General features: G+C 43.5%; 1 protein-coding gene across 1 annotated transcript in view; it reads left to right on the top strand.

Moving 5' to 3' along the window:
• ptprt (protein tyrosine phosphatase receptor type T) overlaps nt 1-26,096 on the top strand; it is a 193,460-nt gene that overhangs the window by 154,067 nt on the left and 13,297 nt on the right. Inside the window, exons 17-19 of the mRNA XM_062409429.1 lie at nt 15,965-16,119; nt 20,995-21,075; nt 21,314-21,349. Of these exons, the coding sequence (XP_062265413.1) occupies nt 15,965-16,119; nt 20,995-21,075; nt 21,314-21,349 (272 nt within the window). The remainder of the gene's footprint in view (nt 1-15,964; nt 16,120-20,994; nt 21,076-21,313; nt 21,350-26,096) is intronic.

Genomic DNA, 26,096 nt, shown 5'->3' with positions numbered 1-26,096 from the left:
TGAGAGTGGATCAGGTGACATTGACTGAATAACATGAAGAGTTGAAGGAAAGAGACAGAAAAAGGAAATGATCAACAAGAGCCGAGGATGGACGTCAAGTTGTTCCAGGAGAACAAACTTCGTCCATCAGAGGCTAATTACAGTTCATTATTTAATCATTCATAATTTGTATTTTTAGTTCTTTCAGTTTCGCTGTTAAGAAAAGAGCACGACATTCAAACCACACAACAAAGACCTGATCTTATGCAAACAGAAAACACACAAAGTGGAATTTAAATACACGTTTCTCATCTTCTCATAGCTGTGGAGTGTATCTAGGGGAAAGTCTAGTATGTGTTGTGTTTGTTTGCGTGTGTGTGTGTGCAAACGTGTGAAAGTGCACCATGTGTGTCAATATGCATTGTGTGTACATGTGTGTCTTTCTGCTGAGCGGTGATTGTTCACTTGTTAGCTTGTGTGCATGTGCAACATGTGACTGGATATAAAATATGTCATTGACATTGGTGCCATATCACCATCTGTGTGTGTTTGTGTGTTTGTGTGATGCTGTGGATCGTTACACACACAGATTACAATATTTGTAGTTTATATATTGTTGTCCCAGAATTACCAGAGATCAGAATCCACCTCAGTGCCCTTGAGATCGACATTATCATTCTTTTTCTTTTTCATCTGCACATCAAAACATCCGATATTATTTCTGTCCTTCAAACATCCAGTCAAACCATCCCAACCAGTAAATAAAAGCTTTACTCCCATTGGTCAGACAGACAAAAAATAAAAGTCATAGTTTGTCTCTGCCAGAAAATTGGCAAAAAGCTAAATGTGTCACTGAGATTGAAGAAACATCTTTTAAACTGGAGACTGCTAATTTAGTTTTTCTTAAATCTTAAAACCACTGGTTGCAAAATAAATAATTCTACTTTGTGTCAATGGACGGATTCAGATTCACTGTCTCAGCAGCGAGGACATGTCCTGTCCTCGAGCCGATGTGTCCTGCGTCTCCTGTTCGACCCGAAACCACCTCGAGTCTCACCCCCTTTTTTTATGTCTCTCTCTATCTTCCTGCTTCCTGTCTCTGGCTCCGCCCCTTCCTGTCCCGCCCTGCCTTGCCCTTGCTCCGATAGAGAGATTCACACGTGGAGAACTCTGAGCGTGGGGTATTGTATGTTTACTTCTAGACATCAACTCATCCACGCCGTCCCTCTCATCTCGCCGCTCTCTGGCTGGGACACGGTTTTTACCAAATGCATCTTATGACCTCAGCTACACCCGAAAAAAACAGAAGTCGTGATTAAGAGTTAAAATCCAAAGAAATATTCCAAAATATTAAATAAAGAATCACTAAAACATTAGATTTGAGCCTTTCTCAGTCATATTTTATCAGCGTTTGTTTGCTGATATTTATTTTCTTTATTCAAGTTCTATATATTTGATCATTTGTGTTTTTTCTATATATTTATAATACGTTTATGGTTAAACTTTAAGATAAAGCCTCAGTTACATTCATTAACTTTAAAAGTTGGATGATGACATCTTAGGAATCATTGCCAATTTTATTATTTGATATAAATATTGTCGGATTTATCATTATCGTAAATGTTTTACTCTCCAAACATTCAGTAGAACCAGTAATTAAATAAATATTCAAACAGCTATTACTGTCATTTGAAGAAGTTTGAAGATTTATCTGAAGAAACGAATTCTTATATAAAAACTTAATTTAAGCTTGAGCCCAGTTTCTTCCTGTAACAGTGAGAAGTGCTGACGCTGTGCAGACACACTCGCTGTAGTTACACAATCCTCAAATTGGTTGAAAAGCACCACAGGAAGTGTCGTGGTGAGCAACACTCACAGAAAGAGAACAGGACGTGTGGCGCCAGAAATAACTTTAAGAGTGTGAAATTAGAATCTCTGCGGCACGTGGACATAAATGTCCTTTTAAAAGCAAATGTAAGATTTTCTTTTCCTTTTCAAAATCCACTTTGTTGAGTTTATTCTGTCAATCAAACCTTCACACAAACATTGCGGTGTAAATCAGAAGCCTGAGGTCAGAATCAGTTATGAAATATAAAAGATGCTTTTGGTAAAACCCTCTATATTGTGTTTGCTCATCTGTGCATTTCCCTCATAATCGAACATCATCTGTGATCGGTGGTTATTATTCTTTTATCTCACGTGGAAAATGTGCACGTTTGAAACCAGTATCACGAATTCATCCCCTATTCATGATGATGGTGACAGATGTTTCTATCCATCACCTTCTGATGCATTGTCAGTGATATTCCAGTTTGTTATCTGTGGATTTGTGTGTTCACGTCACTCAAGGAGGAGAGATATGAAATATGAACCGTCTGGAAGATTCTGCTGTCGTGGCCCAAGTCGCCACGATTTGATTCCTTATCTCTCTCTCTTCTAAAAACAACGAGTCACACAGGATCTCTTTTTTAAGGAGAGAAGATTCTGTGAACTTTGTAGGTTGTAGAAATGACATGTTTTGGCTTCGACAGATAAAACCCAAGGTGGGTGATTAAGAGGGAGTTACGTGGTAATGTCTCCCCAAAGGAAATGTGAAGCTTCACAAATACCTCCACCCACGCTGTTCTGGGCTCCAACACAATCCGCTCGGCGCCCGTCACGCTCGTGTCGTGTTATTTTAATAAAAGCCCTCGGTCTTCATAAGGCTTCTCACACCTCTGTAATTCAACGCCTGTTTATCCAGAGGCCTCGATTAGGAAATTAGACGTGAGCCGAACTTTCTGAAGTGTTAAAGGAACTCGAGGTGATTTTAACAGATTAGTGTTCAGTTCATTGAAATATGTGCGTTTTCCCGGAGAGGAACCTAGTTGTGATTTGTGTTACAGCGTCAGAGGAGGATGTAGAAATGGTCAAATGTGACTTTTAATCAGGAGTTTATACAGATTTAGAAAAAGAGTGATTATAATTCTGTGTGATGAAAGGGTTTGTCGTTATCATGGTCAACACTTCTCTGACTAATGACCTTAGTCTGATTAAGACATTATTTAAATATAACATTATATATATCAGACTTTATTTGATGTTGACCTGAGCAGCTCGAAGAATGAACCTCTTTCGAATTCTGCAAAAGATTCAACTTTTCTTTGATCTGTGTTAGTTGTTTGTTGATGTCAATAAGAGCGTCATGTGATTAAGACGGATTCATATCTACATACATAGGTCAGAATATTCCACATATCTCAGGTTAGGTTTATCAGAATATGCTGTTTCCCTGGCAGAGTTAACTGGGTTACCATCAGGATACTGGTTTTCCATCCAAACACAGGGGTTGTTAAAGGGTTGAATTGTAAATTTCCCCAGATTCAAATCTCACTTTTCCCCAAAACTCAAGTTAAAAGTCGCCGGTTACAAACATCTTAAGATCCATTAAAGAGATTAGAGTGAATTGCTTCATCCGGAACCGTTAACTCACATTGAGTCTTTTCTGAGTCATTCTCCGTTGACTCATCAGTGAGCTATAAGACAAAACCTTGACCTGGAGTTTTGTTGAACTCCCTGGACTGAGCAGAGTCCAGGAGTTGATTATGAAGTTTCCGGCAGCGAAGGGACACGTCCTCTTTCCAGACAATGAACTGAGACAAACACATCCAGGTGATTAGTAACTGGTGTCGGCCCCGGGAGCGGACGCAGGCTGAATGTGGCCGCCTCTCACAAGGCCAAGTGGTCTTTAGTGTTTGTGTGTGTCTGTAAGTGTGTGAGTGTGTGTATTTGTGTTTGTGTACTTGCAGTCAACTGAGACTTTCAGTCGCCAAATTGGGATGTATACTGCACAGAAACACATTAGAGGGAGCTGAGTGCTTCCATGCTGACAGATGCTAAACTTGTACTTATTTACAGATAATTTTGCAGTCTCGCACACACACAGACAGACACACACACACACACACACACACACACAGCTGGACTTGACCCTCGTTCTGCAGATGTGACACATGCTTGAATAATGGACTCTGCTGCTTGCTGAGATAAATGCTTGATGGTCCACTCTCTGCACTGGTCTAATGGCTGATGGTTGACCACTTATACCCGGACAAAAATAAACACACACACACACACACACACACACACACACAGACACACACACACACACATTTACAGATTCACATGTCACTCATGTCAACTCGAGAACAGAAACGCTCTCCGATGAACAAACAGTCATATTTACAGTCTGGTTCTTATTTTCCTTCGTGTCCCCGTCTTCATATCGTTAACATAACGATGATCGGGAACATTTTAAGGCTCCGATCTAATAACTGAAGGAAGGAAACTCGTAAACTGACGACTTTTACTGAAAGTAACACAAGCTGTTTACACTGTCAGGCAGCATGTACACAAAAAGGCTACCACACAATGTTGTGGAGCTAAAACTGAAGGTAAACACCTCCTCTGAAATATGAACAGACAATGATTCCACTTTATAAAACAACAATAAGTTTAATAGGCAGATACAACAGAGGTTTATAGTTGATGATGAGAGTTTATAATACACATGACATAAAATAATATGATAATAATGTGTAAATATTTTGACTTTTCTATCAGTAGTCATGTGTCATGCTTATAAATGTATAAAACACGTTAGTTACATGTTTATCTAAATGTCACAGAGGATAAAAAGTTGTTTCACGTTTCAATTCGACACATCTCGAGCAAGAAATTACACAATTGATTGTCTTTGAATTGTGTAAACTCAGTTTGTTGTGTGAGTCTGTTGTTGTTAATTAAACTCTGCTCCACGAGAAATGTTCTTGCGGTACGTGTGGGGGTGGGGGGGGGGTGGGGGGCGAACAGTTATCTATAGATTCCTGATTTATATTCTTCTTGATTAATTTGTGTGTCTGCCGTGTGTTTCCCCGTGTGTCAATGGTGTGTTGACGTCCATGTGGTAACCGCGCTCATTAACCAGATAATGAATAGAGAGGGAAACCTGTCGCTCTATTGACGTTTCATTTATTCTGATCCCTCTTCAATTATAACACTTATTAATGGAAGTCCTCCAGTGACCAGTTCTACCTCCACACACACATTCATATTCACACTGAGCTCTTTGGTTTGATGAAGGACACGTTGACAGTTTCCACAGACGGAGGAGAAGCTTCCCCTCGTCCCTGGCTGCAGGCTGCTGTGTCTGTGTGTGTCTGTGTGTTAGCGTGTGTGTGTTAGCGCACACAGGCTGTAATGAGGTGCTAATAAGCCACAGTGACAGAATGCACACGTCAGTAAGGGACCACATGCACATGCTGCTGTGTGTTTGTACACATATGTGCTTATATACACAGAACATGCAAGCCTGTATGTGTGTGTTTGTGTGTGTGTGTGTGTGTCAACGTGCAGAAGACAGATTGTGGGCAAGCGAGAGAGAGGAAAGTGTGTGTGTGTGTGTGTGTGTGTTCATGCAGTAGGTGAGACATTTTTCACCGAGCTCCGCCCGTAGGGAAAGTATTCCATCATCACACACTACTCATATATATATATATATATTTATATATAAGTGTGATAAACTACAGCCATTGTGTTGTTGAAACACATATTGTGTATGTGGAACCTTTACTGGGATAAACACTGACCTTTTGGGACCAGTTGTCGTGATGGGGACCAGTGCTTGATCCTAATGAGGGTCGTTGTTGTGGTCCTGGTTGAGGGTTCAGGTCTGGACAGTTAATGGGAATCAATCCAATGTCTTTGTCTCAGTGTGTGTGTCTCTGTGTGTGTGTGTGTGTGTGTGTGTGTGTGTGAGAGAGAGAGACGGAGTGACCTGTGATAAGCACTTCATCACGTCCACGCTGAAATGTCGGTGTGTGTTTCTCCAGCTGATAGTATTCATATGAGCCTGTGATGAACTGCAGCCGTCACACTGTGTGTTTTGTGTGTTTGCTGCAGGAACCATTTACACACAGCCAAGACCAGCTCCAGTACAATGTGTGTGTGTGTGTGTGTGTGTGTGAGAGAGCAGATGTGTGCTTATGTGTAAAGTCACATCCAGCTGTTATATGAATATAGTGCTTTCCATTATTTTTTATGGTCCTGTTTGTATGGAGCATAAAACCAATGACAAATAACCTGAACCAGGAATACACAACACGACTGTGGCTGCAGGCATCATGCTGTCATCCACAACTGAGACTGAGGGGAGGTTTAGATAGATAGATAGAGAGAGAGAGAGAGAGAGAGAGAGAGAGAGAGAGAGAGAGAGAGAGGGGTAGGTAGGTAGGTAGATAGATAGAGAGAGAGAGAGAGATGGATATATGGATTGATAGATCGATCGATAGATAGATAGATAGACAGATAGATAGATGGATGGATAGATAGATAGATAGATAGATAGATAGATAAATAGTTAGATAGATCGATCGATAGATAGATAGACAGATAGATAGATGGATAGATAGATAGATAGATAGACAGATAGATAGATGGATAGATAGTTAGATAGATAGATAGATAGATAGATGGACAAATAGATAGATAGATAGATAGATAGATGGACAGATAGACAGATAGACAGATAGACAAACAGACAGACAGATAGATAGACAGATAGATAGATGGATAGATAGTTAGATAGATAGATAGATAGATAGATGGACAGATAGATAGATAGATAGATAGATAGATAGATAGATAGATAGATAGATAGATAGATAGATAGATAGATAGATAGATAGCCAGATAGATAGATAGATAGATAGATGGACAGATAGATAGATCTGAAAAGTGCAGAGTCCAGTTATAAACACCATCCACACCTTCACGTAGATACGTCACTCTTCGTTTACTCTTCACTTATCAGACTGACACATGCTGTTAAACAGACAAACACACACACATGTACAAATACATCACAACCTCACACACACACACACACTTTGTCACTCTCTTCCTCCAACACACACAACCAGCACCGTGCACATCGCGGCGCAGAGTTTTTTCTTCGCCATATTAATATTTATGACCAGTTTTAACAGCTGTGGCTTTTACAGCCGAGCTCTCAGCGCGCTGCACTTTATTAATATCATAAGGACAATGTCAGCAGAGCAGGGTTATGGATGTGATGGAGGGTGTGAGTGTGTGTCTGTCTGTGTGTGGGTCTGTGTGTGTGTGTGAGAGAGAGAGAGAGAGAGAGGTTTTTGAAACAGTGAAAATTAGGTGTGTAAAGTGAATAGAAGTGAATTAAGTAGTTGTGCAAATGGATGGATGGACAGAAATATGTGTGTTGAATTATGATGTGTATTTTGGTGTGTTTGTGTTTTTGTGAGTGTGTGAAGGCTTCTGAAATACAGAGAGAGTTAGGTGTGTAACCGACTGCGTGTTGTGGTGTGTCTTTGTTTGTGTTTGTGTCCTGAGCAACTATGAGATCTCAATCTCTGGCCTCTCAACAAATGAAGGGTCTGTGCGGGGGGGGGGGGGCAATACCACAGGGAGTCCAGTTACACACACACACACACACACACACACACACACACATATATGGATAGATGACTTATTGGTCAAGTGAAATTCAGAGGTATAGATTTGTGGTTATACATCATTTATTGTTTCTCTTTCTGCATCACTTGATTTTGTGTCTTTTTATTGACCCTCTTTGAGATTCACACAATTTCAATAAGCGTTTGAGTATTTGTTGCATTTTCCTTTTTAATCCTGGACACAACAACACACACTCATCACAAAGGAACCCCCCCCCCACGCTTCCATTTGTTCGTCCATCATCTTCTACCTTTTACTGTTTTCTATCATTCTTCATCCCACATGTGTCTGTTCCACCAGCCTCCTGGTGATGGAGGCATCAGATGTGCAGGGTTCTAATGCTTTGAGTGAGAGAAGTGATCATTGTTCACAGCATGAAGAAGCTTAGAGCCTCTAATCTTTTGGGTCGAGCACTTTGCAGCTGATTCACCTCTAAATATCGTCCGTATGAGGGTTTTATTGCCTCTTCCTGTAAATAAAGACATGAATTTTAACCCGGTGGCCAGTAAAGGAAATTTAACTTCATGGCCGGACACCTTTTATCAAAATGAAGAATCGTCAGGGATCAACTCAGCTTCTGTCAAAACGTCAGGGAACAAATGTAAAGTTGATAGATCCAAGTCCAATATATAATATTTCCCCATTCTAATGATGAACTAATCCAATGTGTTTGTCCTTCTTCTGGGTTTTGCTCTGTTGTCATCATCGGCCTCACCTCACCATGCTTCAGAAGACATGCTTATTCCTACTCTTATTACCTGTAAGTAGAGACTTCACATCAGGACTAACTCCTTTCTCAGTTCCGTATATATGACTACCTCTGTTCAAATGTTGTCTTGTATTGTTGTGTCCTACTGTATCTAACCCAACGCTGAATCAGAGCATGAACTCAATTTGACAGAAACGCCCCAAACGCCCGAAATCTGAATCTACGTTTCCCCGGGTGGAGTCGAGCAGCCAGAGGGAGATTCACTCTGAATGATAGAAAAGTCCCGAGGTTCAGAAACTTTGACTTGATGCTAAGAAGCCACTAGGCAGCCGGCAGGCACGATGTGTCGTCTGGCAGATGGCAGCCAATCACCTCTAAACGAATGTGGAATTCAGACTCTGCTTGCCAATGGAAACCAGAGGAGTGGATCAACTCACACTGGTGTGTTGTTAAAGTTGTTTGTGGAAAGTCAAGAGAAATGTGCATTCAATTCTTCATTGTAGATTATTTACTGAAGTGATTTTACTCTTTGGTGTAGAAGCTTAACAACCCAGCAGGGAGCCAATGTTCAGACTTGTGGTGAGAACATTGCTACGTCATGATCCAGAGGACTGTGCTAGCCTGCTAAGCTAAGCTAGCTCACCAGCATCATCAACTGGGATTGGGTTGGTTCTCGAAGGCTCAAACCAGTTGGATCCTTTGTTGCCTCCAAATGAAAGGATGCCACGTTAATCTGAATTTAAAGGATCCTTAATCAAAATGGGATAAAACTAGAAAACCAGTCCTGAAATGGAAACTCCAAGTTGGGATCCAGACCAGTTTCTTGTATCACATGATTTCATCACACGTGTTATTAAGAAGGAGCGGTTCTACCAGAAAAGCTGTTTTGGTGAAAACCTTCTGAACCTTGTGAGACTCCCTGAACCTCTTCGGTTTGCAGGACGCTCTCTGCACGATGACTCGTTATTTAACGACCACATTATTTTGGTGGTGAAGAGGAAATTTCAGCCGTAATGAATTTCCATTGTTTGCTGCTTCCCTTTCTTAAAGTGTCTCGTCCCGAAAGGTCGACGTAAATCACCGTAATCATCTTCAACCACGTGGCCATTTCCTGCTGTTAAACCCAGAGGAGCCACGCTAGCTGCATGCACACACACACACACACACACACACACACACACACACACAAACACACAACACGCACACACCGCAGGATACACATAAACCCACAAACGTGTGTAAACACATCCGCTCTCTTGCCTCAAGCTCACCTGCAAATCCCTGCAGAGACTTTCTGAAAACTCCTGAATCTCCAACTGTCTTCAAAGCTTCTGGAAACTTCTTCTAAATCGGCAGCAGAGTTCAAACCGAGCGGAACAGTCATCACACGCCAAGACTTCTTCTTCTTCTTCTTCTTCTTCTTCTTCTTCTTCTTCTTCTTCTTCTTCTTCTTCTTCTTCTTCTTCTTCTTAGGAAGAATCTGTGTCATGTTAATCACTAGTTGAAAAGAAAAAAGGTTGGCTGCCTATTGTGAAAAAAACCTCAGTTAAAAATGCCTGTACTTCAATGACCCATATCCTCTCCATTAGTAAACAAGGAGGTGGAATTTACTTTTATTATTAACATTACATTAATATTTGTACATTTTTTGAGAATAAAATAAAACGATCAATTTATCAACAGCAGATTTTTTAGACAAGTACAGAAAAAAATCCTTCTTGCTCTGGTTTATAATACAAACTGAAGCAGAGAAGACTGTTATTAGCACAGAGCAGCAGCAGTAACACACACTTGCATGTGCTCACACACACAGACACACACACACACACACACACACACAAACACACAAACACACACACACGCACACACACAGCTTTTGCCCCAGGATGTTTACAGTTAGATGAGAGAGGGATTTCTCTCTCTCTCTCTCTCTCTCTCTCTCTCTCTCTCTCTCTCTCTCTCTCTCTCTCTCTCTCTTCACCTCCCTCTCTCTCTCTCTCCCTCTCTCCCTCGCCGGGCCTGCCTCTGGATCCTGTGATAGGCAGATGAAAGTTTGTTGTGTCTTCGCCTGCAGCCTCCTCCGGAGCGACTGCTGTCATCAGCCGGTGATGGACGGCCTGTCTGACTCGGGCTGGGCCGACTGGGAGGAGGCTGGGGTCGTGTCGACCTGCCAGCCGACGGGCTGAGGCCTTTCTCGTTCAGTCGATCCCTCGACAGGTGAAACGAGAGCCGTTCCCCTCGTTTGATTGGACGCCTGGAGGCCGCCCCCTCTTGACTTGCCAGGCTCTTGTTAGAATAAATGAAGTTCCCTCTGCGTGCGTCAGCTTCAAGGAAAAGGAAGCAAGTGGTAACCAAACGGTGGTTGTTGACTTCATGGAAGGTTGTGTTGCTACACTATAGGAACACAAGTAGGTCACTAAACATACACAACAGTACGTTAAACAAATAAGATCACATTTTCCTTCTTAATGTGAAGGGCTGGTTCATATCGTTTAGCTTTATCTGGAGAACTTACTACATCTGGACTTGGAGAGAAGGTTCCTCTGATCAGGGGAACACTCGGTCTCTCCACGTTGAAGAAAGAGAAAGACACATTTATCTGGATCTTCTCCAGAATGTTGTGAAACTCCACTTCTCCACATAATTCAAGGACGTGGGCTCAGTTTTAAAGAATCTGATTGACAGTCAGTAAAATAAACCAAATGGCTTAGAAAACACAACCTCATTGGCAGAGTTAAAACTGGTGGGAAGCAAAAAGTTCCCTGAGCACATCACTTAACTCCAGATTGATTCTGTCTGTGCCACATTCTGAACCATCTATTCCAGATGCTTTAAATCTCATGTAGCTAATTATTAACAAAGCGAATTGTGATATCACTTTATATTTATAGACATATTGATTAAGGAAAACTAAATCTTTAATTTCCTGGAAACTCTGGATGATGAACTTCGGGTAGTTAACTGAATGCATATCCAGCCCTCGTGGAATGAACCTCTCGACTGCTCCTGACACTTAATGCATCAAATGAGCAACAATTAAAAAGGCCGTTACTGTAGCTCCACTTCACCCAAGCTCCGCCCCCTCTGTCTCACTCCACCTCTTCTCCTCCGCTTTCTCTCTCACCTTCTCTTAAAAGTCATCACACACACAAAACAAGCCCACCGCACATCGCTCGTTAATCCACGCATCAAGCAACCTGCAATGAACGTCTCCGGGGGGGGGGGGGGGGGGGGGGCTAACCTTAGCGCTTTAATGAACTGCCGCCGTGACATTCATTAGAGGAGGAGGACGTCGGGCTCATTGTCACTCACAATATGGGAGGAATATGTCATTTAAACGAGTCCATTAAGAGGATGAATGTGTTCTGGGTGGAGGTGTGATGATGATGAAGGAGAAGAAGAAGAAGAGGGGATGAGAGGGAGAAGCTCTTTCACTTCCTTTGCGAGTCACGAGTGTTTTTCTGTTTCTTTTGTTACCTCCTCCATCCTCCTTCCTTCCAGTCCTCTCCCCTCGCCCTTCTCCTCTTCACTCCTCTTGTTCTCCATTCTCTCTCCGTCTCTTCATCTTTTCCCACTTTGCTTGCTCTTCTCCTCCTCCTCCTCCTCCTCTTCCTCCTCCTCCTCCTCCTCGCCTGCTGCCCACTTTCTGTCGATGTGCAGCCAGGGAGCCAGGAATAGGCCACTCTGAGCTCCAATCACACGGGAGCTTTCCAGGCTCCTTTAAATTGGTGCGCAGCGAGGTTGATGGAAAGAAATGACTAAGAAACCGTGCTCGGCCATTCCTCCTCATCCGTCTCTCACATTTCTCTCTCTCTCTCTTTCTCTCTCTCTTTCTCTAACATCTTCATGTCTCTGTCACTCGAGTTCCACTGGTTGTTGTTTTTATCTCCTCCGTTTTCTTTCTGTCTCTTTTTTAATCTTTCCACCACTTTTACCTCTGTTGGCTGAAGTGTTTAAATACGCAAGCATGTGTCGGACACACACACACACACACACACACACACAAACACAACACGTGTTGGATTAATAGTCGTTCTGTGTGGACTGTATAGGAATGAGGTGAATCTGAAAATACCTGTTGCACATTTGAAAAGCAAACAGAGACGAGACACACACACGACATTAACACACACGCACACACATGCATGAATGCACAAAATCCAATGGCAACATTTGGCAGTGATGCAGTAAGTTGTGTTTGTGTTCATTTAGTGAAGAAAGAAACAGGTTGTCTGCCGGTCGGGGGGATGGTTGTGTGTTTGACTTCACTGATCCAGTCGGATCTCATTCAACCTTTTAGAGCCTGAGCTGTTGTTATATGTTTAATTCTGATTCTTTTACTTTTTTACAACAATTATCACATTTCTTTACGACTATGAAAACTCGAGGGATGTTTAATCTTGTAAAGCTCAAGAAAGTGGAAACTTTAATAGGATGGCAGTGAACATATGACCTCCCGGGTGGAGAAGCCTGAAGCTGTGATCCTTGTGACTCTTGGTCCTGATGGTGGAAGAGAACGTATATTCAGATGTTTAGATGTAGAAGCACGAAGCCTTTAGAACTCTTTATAAACTGCTCAGTTCAGTTCTTCAGTGTTTACAGCTCATCCCAAAGAACCCAGAACCTTCTCTGAAGACTCACGGAACCAGGACGTTAGAGATCACCTTCAACCAGACGACTTCCTGGGATCGGTGTCACTTGTAGAAATGTTCTTCTCTCAGTTCCTCCCGTTAGTGACTCATCCTCTGAGTCGAACCTCAAAGCTCTCAGACACGTTGTGTTAACGCTGATGAACGTTGTGTAGGAAAGAAGATGTGTTTGGTTTTGACTCTCTGTGTTGGAGACACGTGCAGAATGAGCGGATTGGGCGGCTTCGTGATAGTTCACCGTGAAACACACCCACTCAGCGGGCGCCTACAGCCAGATACAACACACACACACAGCCGAGAACGTCCAGCACACACACACACATGCATTACAGCCAACACACACACACACACACACACACACTGCCCACTGTTTGCCACTCGTGACGAGATGTCAGACACCTTCGGGAAGTCGAGGAATGTGTTGGTGGATTCCGGAGGAGGTTTTTCAGTCGACTCCAGAAAAAGTTGTGTGAGGCGTTTGTGTTTTTTAAAAGAATCAGATAAATTTGTGCGTCTTACAAACCGATGTGTTGTTGATCCACACACTAGCAACACAGTGTTTAAAGTGTAGCAGGTTTTAATGTGAGGAAACGCTGAGGGAAACTTTGTTGATGAGTCGCTCGATAGGATTCTACCGTCGAGATGCAAAATGTAGAAAATGCAAATTCAAAGGGAAATGGTTCATTTAAAAATAAACACAAATGAAACTGGAATAATGATGTCATAAATCTACTGTAGTTTCTTTCTATTGTTTTGTATAAACCGGACATTTAAAGTCCCTGAGGAGCCGTTCGGGTTCAGACCAGCAGACGAATAATCAGTGTTTGTGAGTCGATTGGATTCTGTGAATATCCTGAATTAGCCTGATCCAGTTTCATAATAGATTCCAGTATTGTTTTTATTTGGCACATTTGTCATTAATTCAGTCGTTGTGACTTTATGGGTCACACGAGCTTTGCAGCTGTAGAGAATCAGAGAAATGACGACTCGGCGGTCGGGGGGGCAAAATGTGAAACTTTCTGATTTACAAAATAAATGTGATTTTCAAAATGAATTATTTGACAAATTTCAAGAGACCACAGCTCAAGAAATATTGGAATAATGCTGTCCCACCAATTAATACATCTTTATTTCTTATCGTATGAAAAGCTGAACATGTAATCCAACGTTCAATCGCTCAGTGAAGCTCAAGACCTTCCCTGAAGTCTTTATCCAATCCTTATGGATCTGATTTGAAGTTTTCTATTGATTCCAAGTTGACTGGTGAGTTAGCATCTGCTGGCTTCCGGGTACATTTCAGCCCGTTTGGTGGGGGCGTGGCAAAGGTGTCGTCCAATCAGCAGCCACGTGTATAAGTACCCTGGCGTGTTAAAGAGACAGTGACGAAGTGGATTCTAGAAATGTGTCTCCTGCCGCTCGGTGGGTAGATCTAAACTTCTCAGCTGCAATAGAGGCAGCGTGCACGAGGTGTTCAAGGCCCCATCGGTTATGTTTGGGTGTTTTGCTGTGATGTCCCCGGGCTGGAGGCCGCCCTGGTCTGCAGCACGGCACAGGGATTTGATTTAAGCTGCACCACAGCTTCACGTCATCCAGCCCCACTGATTCTCACCTCCTGTATGTTCAGGTTCACAGAACATGTTTCACTTCTGGTGCTGAATGCAGGAAGAGGCAGTAAAACCTCAGCTTTAGTGGCAGAACTTCTGGAAGCTTTGGTGAATCTGTGTCACATTGTTATCGCTCGCCGTCGCCGGTGCCATCTGCCGTCTCCACGGACCAGAGAGTGAAGGTAGAACTCAGAAGAGCTGCCGTGAAATGGCCGGCAGATGGGAGCTGTGACATGAGAACAGTAAACTGAGGAAAAACAAATCACAAGGCTGCAGCAGCACTCGGGGGACGTCTCACCAGCCGTCACTCTTTACTGGGACTGCATTTAGCACCAGTGTGTCCACAGCAGCTGCATGAAGCCAACCTGCTGCTCAACCACTGAGTGTTAACCTGCTCCTGCTCAGACACTTCATCCTTCATTTTAATTACTCAAGAGAAACACAACTTCCTCGTTTGTTTTTAATTCCGAGAGGTTCAAGAATTCAATTGTTTGTTCACAGAGAAAAACTTGTTTTAATCATGATCAGAGAAATTAGTCATCTTATGAATAAAGTTCTGTGGAATGTGCTCCTGCAGGGTAAAAGTGTGTCTACACTGGTTTTACCGAATAGATAATATTAATAAACGATTCCGTAGATTGTGTATGAAGATTGCATGTGTAGACGATTCCCCTCCCTATCGCCCCCTGCAGGCTGAGTGTAGAATAGGTCATAAACTCAGCCTCCTTCTATGTTACTGAACAGGACATGAAACAAACCAAAGCTTTTATGTCTCGGATCAGTTTGATTTGAATTATCTGGACGTTAGCTCCAAATTGTGTTTTCAGTACAAGATGGCAGCGATTTCTCTCCAGGATATTTTGGCTTCATTTCTTGGTATAATTGGACTCGTCAAAACTAAACAGATTGTTGATGCTGTTTACACGTCAACAAGCAAAACAAGAAGTGAAAAACAATGTGGGGATGGGATCTCCCCCATGGGACCATCTAGCCTGTGGATACGCAGGAGTTATCATTACTACATCTCTACATGAGTACACAGGAGTAGTGGCAGATGATGAAGAAGAGCAAACGGACAGGTTTCAGTTTAGAGACATGCACGACAGTCTTTGTACAAATAAATGACAAACTACCATTTCCTCTACCGTCTCTGGAACCCTGAGCTGTAAACGTGTGTGTTTGGAACTTTTCAAAGCGGCGATGCACAAACCAGAGTGTTCACCCTCATGAAGTTATTTTTATCTCCCATGAGCTCGAGCCGCTGCACGTTTAATGAAACGTTCTCTCCTGCTGCATGTTCTCATCGACTCCCACTTCGTCTTCTGATGTGCGTTTGTGTGTCTGTGATCCTGTTTGGGCTTTGCACGCTGATTCACGCACACATGCATGTTCTCAAGTGTTAATATATCTGTGTGTGTGTGGTTGTGTGTGTGTGTTGGGGGGAGCTTCTACCTGTGTGTATGCTTATTTGTGTGCATGTGTTGATACCACTGCAGGAAGTTGGCAAAGAAGCAGAAGGAGACAGCCAGCAGCTCCACTCAGCAGAGGGAGATGGGCCCGGTCACCACGGCTGATAAGAGCACCACTAAAGTCAGCACGCTGCACAAAGACGACCCCTTCTCCACCTCCACCCAGGACCTCAACGGATTCGGTAAGTGGAAAACCCGCCTGAGGTTCGAGCGTCAGTGTGCCGCCGGAATCTCCCGACCGCAGCCGGCAGCTTCCTGAAGGTGCACGGGAGAACTTCCTGTTCCAGTGTCATATCTGAGTCACAAGCCGGGGTGTTGTTGTGCTGCGGGAGTAGAGACACAAAGAGTGTGTGTCTTAAACAAGTCATTTTACTGTTGGTTAACTTTTGCTTCACACAGTAAACTTTCCCCTCGCCCTTGTCTGTACTTGGAAATATGCACACACCACGTCTCTGGGCCATTAATCATTTTGTCAGATTCATTTATTCAAATAGTGGACATCTCATTTTATGATAAAGCTCCATATGCCCCCCCCCCCCCCCCCCCTCCTCCTCCTCCTGCAGCAGCAGCAGTGTGTTGTGCTGTTTCACTAACCTCCATCTTACTTAGTGCTGTTGTAATCATTTTCAGAATCCGTTCCCTAATTTCTTTCTGCCTCACACACATGCCAGTGCAGAAATGCAAGTTGCATTATGCATCCGCGTGTATCTGCCACTGCTTATGAAAGTCACCCTGCCTGCGTGTGTGCGGCTGTGTGGGTCCGTATTCCCATCTCTTTGTGGAATTGTCTGTCTGTGTGTGTCTGTGTGGCTGTGTGTGTGTCTTGGGTAATTAAACAGGGCCTCTCAGAAGGGCATTTTTCTCTTGAAAATGTCAGCCTGGCCTTTTGGGAGTGCTTGGCTGCTGAAAGCCAGCGGTGCCAGAGAGGGACTAAGTAGCAGGCTAATGTCGGCCGTAATTGCCGGCACTCTTCTCTTAACTGTCCACGCTGCAAACCTGACGCACAATAATGCGTTTGCATTGGAAGCACTTAGGACTGATCCCTTATATCTGAACCTTGGATGTTCGATAAGGCTGTGATATTTAAAAACTTGGAAAATGTCTTTGCCTTCAAAAGGACCGCGGCCGTTTAGTATGGACTGTGTAGCCTACCGAGCGCAGAGGGAGTTTAGTCTCCTCCTGACCTTCAGTGTGAGATAAAACTTTACTTTACTATCCCGACCTAACTGCAAAACAGCCGAGTGGATGAATAAAGGTTTGCGGTGTTTAGTGGATTTAGAAAATACATGAATTTACAGAAAGGAATGTTTTTTTCTGCTTCCAGGAAAAGTTGTCAAGACCTTGCCTGTGGCCAAATATGAAGATTTGGTTTTCAAATTGTGATGCAAACTAGATTTTAGCAATATGGTAAATAGGTGCCAGACATTCCTATACTTTAGCTTTAAGTAGATGCAAAAAGAAAAACGTCTCTCAGCCTGCAGAGATTCCCCCCCGAGGTTCCACATTTGCAATATATGTCCATATTGTGCCTCTGGATGAGGGTGTACCGAGAGAAATAGAGAAATATATAATTCTGAGCGTTTTGCTTCGTTTACACGAGTTTGTTGTTCAATATTCATCACAATTAGCCGTCAGGTTGATCCAAGTTAGTGCAACAAGCTAGTCCCTGGAAGTCGTATCACATTCATAGAGACGACACAAAGACAAACACACACACAGACCCGGAGTCACCAGGCCCGGTCCTAATGAGACGGGGAGAGAAACGCTGACACAAGGCGGGGGGGAAAGGGGACCCAATAATATTTGTGCGGATGGCCCCTCGCAGAGCAAATAACCTTTTTGTGTTATTGGATTCTCACCCAGTCACCGGCTGTCTTCACAGGACTTTGCTGTCAAAGCAGATTTCCTCCTCCACGTATTAAAGTTGAGCTCCGTCTTTGCGGCGCATTAGCATACGGCGCCGGTGCGCATGAGACGGGGGGGGGAGGGGGGGTCTTATCACAGGAGCGGAGGAAATGTGTTGCGTTCGGGGCATTAGCAGAGGGGGGGGGGGGAGGAGGAGGGAACAGACGACAATAGAGCCAAGTGAAGATAAAACTTAAATGATCTGCCATTGGGGGAAATTGGGCTATTGTAACAGAAAACACAAGCGCAAACAGATTATGAATAAGAATTACGCAAGAAGAGGTAATTTTTACATCAGGAAATTATCATAACAATCATATTTTCAAACACCAGTGAAGTTAAAAGGACTCTCTGCCTTGAAACTGCCCCTTTACATATGTACTTTATTCAAAAGACAAAAACAGAGGTGGTTTTATAGTTGATATGATGATGTATCTGTGCCAGGAGGCAACAGAGATTATTGTATCATTAGTGTATATATATATATATGTGTGTGTCCTCATGCCAGATTCCAAACTATATCATCTCTTCTCCCAGATCCGATCTGAGCAGGTCCTCCAGAAGATGACGTGTGCTAAAAGCAGCCGAGCTCGATATAGCTAACAGCTGTCACACTCACAGACACACATATCTCACGTTGACCGATGATTAGTGGGATTATTACATGCTGCTGCTCGCTCACACTCCCAGTGCATCGCAACCCCCCCCCCCCCCCCCCCCAGATGTGAAGGAGCCAATGCCATCACAAGTTTTCAACATGGAGCTGTAGCCGCACCATCTCCATAACGTGTGGGTGTGTTTACACTTAGATTATAGATCAGACAGAATAAGTAGAAGGCTGGAATTGGAAAATGTAATAAACACAGTTGCGTTTATGCTGAAAACAAGGAGACACAAAGTGGAGACAAGAGGAGACAGAGGGGGGGAGGTGTGTGGTGGAGGAAACAGCGGGACAGGGAGAAAAGGGTCAGGAGGAGGGAGGCGTCATGTCATCTGCTCACTGAGGATGAAGGGAGGTGGAAGGAGAAGCAGTTTCCACTAATGGCCTCCGCCTCGGACCACCGGGACCCGGAGAGACACCGAAAAACACTAACATGCCCGAGCTCTGAACGGCTTCTGAAGGCCGACAGGTAGATGACAATCCCGTCTAAGTGAACGCACAAAGAAAAACACACAGAAACACACACTCTAACACACTCCAACACACAGAGACCCGTGTGTGTGGGCTCGCTAGAATATCTGTTGTGGATTATTTAACAGGCTCGGCCGGTATATAATATATCACAGTTAGTCTCACAGCAATCTCTCTAGGTTTTATCTTATTGTGTGTGTGTGTGTGTGTGTCTATCCTACATATCATTTATTTATAGACCCTGTGCAGTGTGTGTTTGTGTGTGTGTGGGGGGGTGTGTCTGCAGCCATCAGTCACTGTTTAAGAAAGCCAGCCCCGGGGGGTAATTACGTTTACAGGAGATGATGTATCTCCGCTCGGCTCTAACTGGCCTGGACGCTGTGGTCTGTCGCCTTATTACCACAGTGACTGGTTTCGAACTGGCAATCTGATCAACCGCTGTAATGGGTTCGGGGTGCAGCAGGGGGAAGTTGAGTTAGTTAAGTAAAGTTTACAATTCGGAACCGCCACCTCTACTCCCACCAGGTCGACTCTGAAAGCAGACACACATCATCAGAGGGCTGGAGTCTGGAGTCGTTGGGTTCTACCTGAACTTTTATTACAGCGGCCGCAGGAAGATAATAATCCACTATAGTGTCTTCTCACAACACTGTGACGGGTTCCTGGAGCTAATCTGGTGTTTCTGACACATCTTCATGGACGAGGGAGTGACTCCTAAACCAAAATGAGCTCTTCGTGTCTCAGCCCAACCAAGGTCACATGGAACCTGGGTGTCAAGTCGGAGGACAAGTTCTCCCCTTCCATGTTGCATCTGTTTCCCCGTTGTGGAAACGATTCCTTTCTGGTGAAACCTTCTAGAACACGATGGTGCACCTGGTCTCGGATCACTGAAAGAGGACACCACTGAGCGGCCATGGTTTTCATGGTGCTGCCATACAAACCAGTAGCCTTTCAGATTCAGCGTTAGCCTCAAGTCTCGGCCTGTATCATTGATTAGAAGACCAAAACACTTGATGACACTAAGGTGCACAACTGAAGTCAGGTCCTTAACATCTGCTAACATCTGTGGTAGCATGTAGCTGGTGACCTTAATTGAGCAGAAGACCTTCAAACGTACGAGGGACATTCACCATCTTGTCCTTTATTCTGAAATCAACCTCAACTTGCTTTCCTTAACCACTGGAATCAGGTTAAAGTCTGAATCACGTCCCTACAACACAACCTCTGGGTCTACACCCATTTACTGGACACTACCTCCTGTCAAGTGGACCTGCCTCTCCTGCAGACGGCTCTGCACTCTTTGTTTGTCGGAAGGATCACGTAAAACCACCTTGGATGGGTCGAGAGCCAAGAACGTCCCCATGACATGTGTGTAATTTCTACGTGAGGTGAATCTATCCCTGTTATTATCCCTCGTCCTAATGATGGGAACTGGACTCTAACTTCTCCCTCATGCCCACCCCCCACCCCCCACCTCCATTAGTTAAACCCACTTTGCTTTAACAGTCGATCGTCACACAAGCCACAAAATCAGTCTTTGTATTGACAAACAATACAAAGTATTTCAGATTTGAGTGCAGGCTCGTGGAGATTGAGCCACTTTAGGGTCAGAACTCGATACCAGTGGCACTGATGGGGCTCAGAGAGTTATTGGATTGTTCCTGCTGTTGATTATCGGGTATTGATCTACTTCTGTGCATGTTGTTATTGTTAATTGTGTCATATGATGATGGATTTATTTTGAAATGAGGTCAACGACCTCTCCTCTCCTCTGGATTCTCTCTTTCTCCTGGTTGGTGCTTTACACTCTGTCCTCTACATGATATTGTCTTTTTCTCTCCTATTCCCCAAACTCCTCCTCACCTCCTCCTTTCCCCTCTCACATCTGTTCTCCTCTTTCCTCCTCTCTCTCCCTTTACATCCTCCTCTCCCCTGTCACTTGTCATCTTCCACTCGTCTCCCCGTCCTCTCACTCCTTCCTTTTCTCTAACGCCTCTCCTGTCTTCTGTTTCCTCCCCAGCCTCCCCCTCCACCTGCTCCTTCTCTGTGCAGGGAAGCAAGACGCTGCAGAGCAAATCCCTGCTGAACTCCTACTACTCAGGTGCACACTTCAACACACACACACACACACACACACACGTGCACAAAGACACACACGCCCGCAGCCGTTGTTGCACCCGGACCAACAATCTTTATGAACGACCCCGTGAAAGCAGATTGTTTATTCATCACATTTCACGACTGAGTGTCACCAGGTTGTTTGTGCTGATGAAGACATGATGTCTGTTTCTGACTGATGTCCCTGTTGTCCCTCTGCCGTGTGTCCACTTCCTGTTCAGTGTCCAAAGAGCCGGTTCCAGCCACGACTTCTATCGGTGAGTGAAACTGTTTCTCTCACCTGAACGTCCGTGTGGAGACTTTATTACACATGTTTGTTTTCATCTCTCCCCCGTTCTCATACTACGAATATTAAATGTGGTTTACTGTTACACTGAAGGTGCCTCTACACACACACACACACACACACACACACACACTCAGAGGACAGAATGAAATGTCACTATCATTTTTCAGTCCCCTCTTTCTGTCTTCTTCTACTCGTTTCTTCTCCCTCTCTCTCCCTCTGTTGGCCAGATTGACCAGATCTTTGCCAAGTGTGTGATGATGCCAAGTTGTCAGATGTGTGTGTGTGTGTGTGTGTGTGTGCTTGGGGGGTTGAGGGTAGGGGCAAGTAGACCACGCACACACACACACACACACACACACACAAACACACATTCTGTCACACATTTACTTTCCTGCCACACCTCTTTTCATCCATCCTTCACTTTCTTTATTCTCTCAACTTCTTTTCTGTCTCTTTCTTTGATCATTGTTAGATTTGCTTTCATCTTTTCTCCATTCCACCTTCACTCTCCTCCTCTCCTCCTCTCCTCCTCTCCTCCTCTCCTCCTCTCCTCCTCTCCTCCTCTCCTTCTCTCCTCTCCTCCCCTCCCCTCTCCTCTCCTCTCCTCTCCTCGTATGAGAAAGCCAAGTGCTGAGTAGATATTGAAGAACAAATCCATGTGATGGACACTCTCTCTCTTTGCTGACCTGAAAAACAGATTGACCAAAGAAAAGTGGACTAAAGAAAGTAAAAAGAAACTCTACCCTACAATGTAATTTTCTCGTTTTGCTGCCATGTACACGACTCTCAGCGCAGATTCCTTATTTGCTGATCGCACATCGAGGGATGATGAAGCAGAATGCAAAACATCGCTTGAGCGGTTTGTGCAATGGTGTAATTCTGCAGTCGTACATCTTTTGCAGAGTGACATTAGCTTTTCCTCGAGCCATCTGTTCTCGCTACAATTAGAAAGAAGGAGCAGAGATTTAAAACAAAACTACAGCTAAACCTGTTTTTTTTTGCAATTAATACATAAAATATAGAATATGACAGAACTAAAGGGTTTGATTCAGCTTATACATTAGAACTGATTTATTACATGTACTTTTAATTCTTTCCACGAGTTGAGGGGTAGGTATTTTGCGATGTTACAGCCGGATGCTCCTGAACTGATTTCCATCTATTTACCTGCTTCTCTAACACAAGTTGAGATATACAGATGTTTTCACGTAACCTTAAAAAACACTTCCTTAAATCACATAATGATGATTAAACCAAATTCATTAAGCTCTTGATTGATCAACTTTCTTGTCATGATAAATAAATAAAATGAACATTAGTAAACGTAGCCAAGTGGTTCAACCCCCTTGTATTTGTTGAGCCCTCCCAGAGGTCAGTACAGGATAAAGCACTTCACGTCCATTTGTAGGAAAACCACTTCAACCCTTACACCAGCCTCAGTTCACGCACACAGACACACACATGAATGAATGGAGGAATGGATGAATACACATTAATACGTACCTCTACCACACAAGGTTAGCCTACTATACTACACAATACACATAGCTAGGGCAGTTCCACAGTTGTCTACAAGCTTATATCACTTTGTGTTTGTAAAATGTTTAGCACAGACAACAAGATTTAAAAATGACGTGAAAACTCGGCAGCCATGATGTGTTTGAAGGTTTGAATTTCGATAAAAGGAGATTTTGACGATGACACAATGGCTGATAAAACACAGATATTCATTTAGCAAGGTAGCACACGTGGTCTTTGATAGTTCGATGTTCATTGACACCATCAGGTCGGGCTTTTCATCTGAGGTGGCCTCCGAGGGATTTCATCGTTTAGTAAAAGGGAAGAAAACATTTTATTTTCCAATGCAAATCCAACATTTAAACCTTTTCCAAGACCTTCCAGGCCTTTTTGAAAATGGATAATGGGAACCAGTGAAGCTCCGTTTCAATAGCTTGAAGAGAGAGAGAGAGAGAGAGAGAGAGAGAGAGAGAGAGAGAGGAAGAGGAATAGAGCGAGAGCGAGGGAGAAGAGAGTTATTAAGACCACAGTGAAAGATACAGATTGAAGGATCAAACACAGGCAGAGGGAGCTCGGGTGAATCCAGTGTGCAATGCGGAGGGGTTAAGCTCTGTGTGTGTGTGTGTGTCTGTGTGTGTGTGTTTGCTATTGAACCAACTGTATCGTTGTTCACCGCAACTGACTCAGGTGTCTCCTTGTCTATTGAAACCTTGAAACCACCAAAGAAACCAACACTTACACACAGTACACACATCATTATACAAATATATGCACAAAGAGATCATCTTGAAGTTGCAAAATATGCACAGAAGGACACACAAAGACACACACAGACACACACATCAACCCTGCACAGTGTTAACATCGATGCGGACGCACAGTAAATCCCGGGGATCAGTGGAAAGCCGGCGCAGCATAGCGTGCATTTCATGTGCAAACACGTTTGGGTCTAAAAATCAATTTCCCAGACGCTGATGCATGTTAAAGGAAACGCCACACTGTTCTCTGCCAGCTCACAAAGCAGACGTCAGCCCTTTGTGCCCGGCCAAGGACAGCCCGTCACTGCTGTGAGCGCAGAGAGTCACGTTCCACCATGCACCACGAGCCTGCTGCAGTCAATTACACACACTCAGGGTCACAACTACAAGGAAACACAAATGAGACCGTGCAGAGGAATCCCTCCAAGGTCGAAGGGGCCAGAGGATGAAAGTCAGGAACTGAACCAGGAAGAGAAATCTGCCCTCGGCTCATTACCTTTCCATAAGGACGAACACACAACAGAGCAGTAGATGATGATATATAATAAACACAACGGTTTTGCTTTAGAAGCCGAATTTTGTAGGCGACAACTCCTCAGAGTCATTTTTGTTCTTTCTAATTTACTGCAAGTAGATGCTTGTTAAAGAGGAAAGAAGGAGCTGGAGCATTGTGAAAACATGATGTAGTTAGGAAGTCCAAAGATGAACCTACTTTGATTTATCTTACTACACAATTAATAATTATTAAAATGCAGTAAACGATTATATATAATACAATTCAAGTTAGTTCACATGTAGTTGCATTGAAGAGGTTTCTTAGTATCACCCTAGGAAAAGTGAATTTTAATTGTGAATGAAGATTCTGGTCTTGTAGTTGTAGTAACAACTACAAAAGCTCAACAATATAACATGAAATTACAAATTGTTCCTGTTCTCATTTGAATCAAAGTGCCTCAAAAAGTTTCTATAGGATTTCTTAATAAATCTAGATTTATAAACATGCAATTCTTTTCAATTCTAGTGTTAATAAACTGAACTTAAAACACAGAAAAATACACAATCAAAGCTAAATTTGTGTTTGTAATGTACAAAGTTGTCAGATCTAAATAAAATGGAGCATTGGAGATTTGGAGAAGATGTAAAAACCCTCATTGCTCTGCAGATAAGAACCAGTTCCTCCATCTGAGCTCCACGGACTGATCCCAGCTCAGTTCTGGGAAGTCGCCCTTCTTTCTTTCTTCTGCTCGATTCTTTGAAGAAGCTCCTGCACTTGAACCACTTGAGCAACAAATACTCTTCTGCACAGCGTGAGAGAACTCAGTTTCCATCCACAGCCTGGAGAATAGTTTTCAGAGTGCAGCGTTACCGAAGAGCAATCATTCCCCCCCCCCCCCCCCCCCCAGGCCTGTTCCACATGGCATTAGGCTGCATGTACGGTGATTATGGCTAATGGTAGTCATTTTAGTTTGGCCGTAATGTGGCGGCGCTGGGTAATTGACGGTGAGGGCCGGGTGGAGGGATAGTAATTCTTAACCTCTCTGTGCTCAGGGAACATTCAGTGATCTTTTCCTGCTGCCTCTAGACGACCTGCTCACTCAGCGTTTATCCACCTCCACTGCTTCTCTCCGTCCATCGTCTTCCTCCGAGCTGTCCGTCTTTCACCGCCTGTCCTCTCGTCCCCGGCCCGTCTCTGTCCTCATGTACATGTTATACATCGAAGCCCATGTTCACATAGTCCAAATGTTCAGTTATAATAAAAACACAACGAGCAAAGAGGATTATTTTACTCTGCTCCTCAGGAAGTAGAGTTCACAGATGTGAAATCCAGATGTGTATCAGTGCAGATTCTGTTAATCCAACAATCCACGTGTTTCACAGCTTCTGTGTTTGGATTCTCCTCTGACCATGATCACATCAACATGGCCTCTCTCTACACACACCGGCCCAAACAGTCACAGGACCAATAGAAATCCAATAAACCTTCATCTGGTTTCCTGCTTCATCATATTCAGGTCACACACGTCTATAAAGACAAATATTATTTACTGTTAACGAAGGACATTTTTCACTTTAATGGATGAACTTAATTTAAACATGTGGATTTGGTCTAGTTTATAGTTTTTTGGTAGCTACACATTTGTTCTTTTATTTTTTTGCAGGCAAACCAGCCGTGTGTGTCTTTGTGTGTGTCTGTGTGTGTGTCTGAAAACTCTCCCTATTAACCGTTAATTAGCTTCCTCCATTTTGTATTTTAATTCCCACACTGGAAGTTGTGTGCGTCTCTTTAACGTGGACGAGTGGACAAGTCAGGAGACATCAATGTAAATCACGTCGCGATCACTAAAGTCTGTAAAAAACAAATGATCAAATGGAGGATGTTTTTTCCAGAGCAAGAAAACAACGACATTAATTCTTCAGAAACTATTTCAACTTATGACT

The sequence above is a fragment of the Platichthys flesus genome, chromosome 2, assembly GCF_949316205.1.
Source record: "Platichthys flesus chromosome 2, fPlaFle2.1, whole genome shotgun sequence".
Taxonomy (NCBI): Eukaryota; Metazoa; Chordata; class Actinopteri; order Pleuronectiformes; family Pleuronectidae; genus Platichthys; species Platichthys flesus.
Note: the sequence above shows the minus strand (reverse complement) of the source record. Positions and strands in the feature narration are given on the sequence as shown.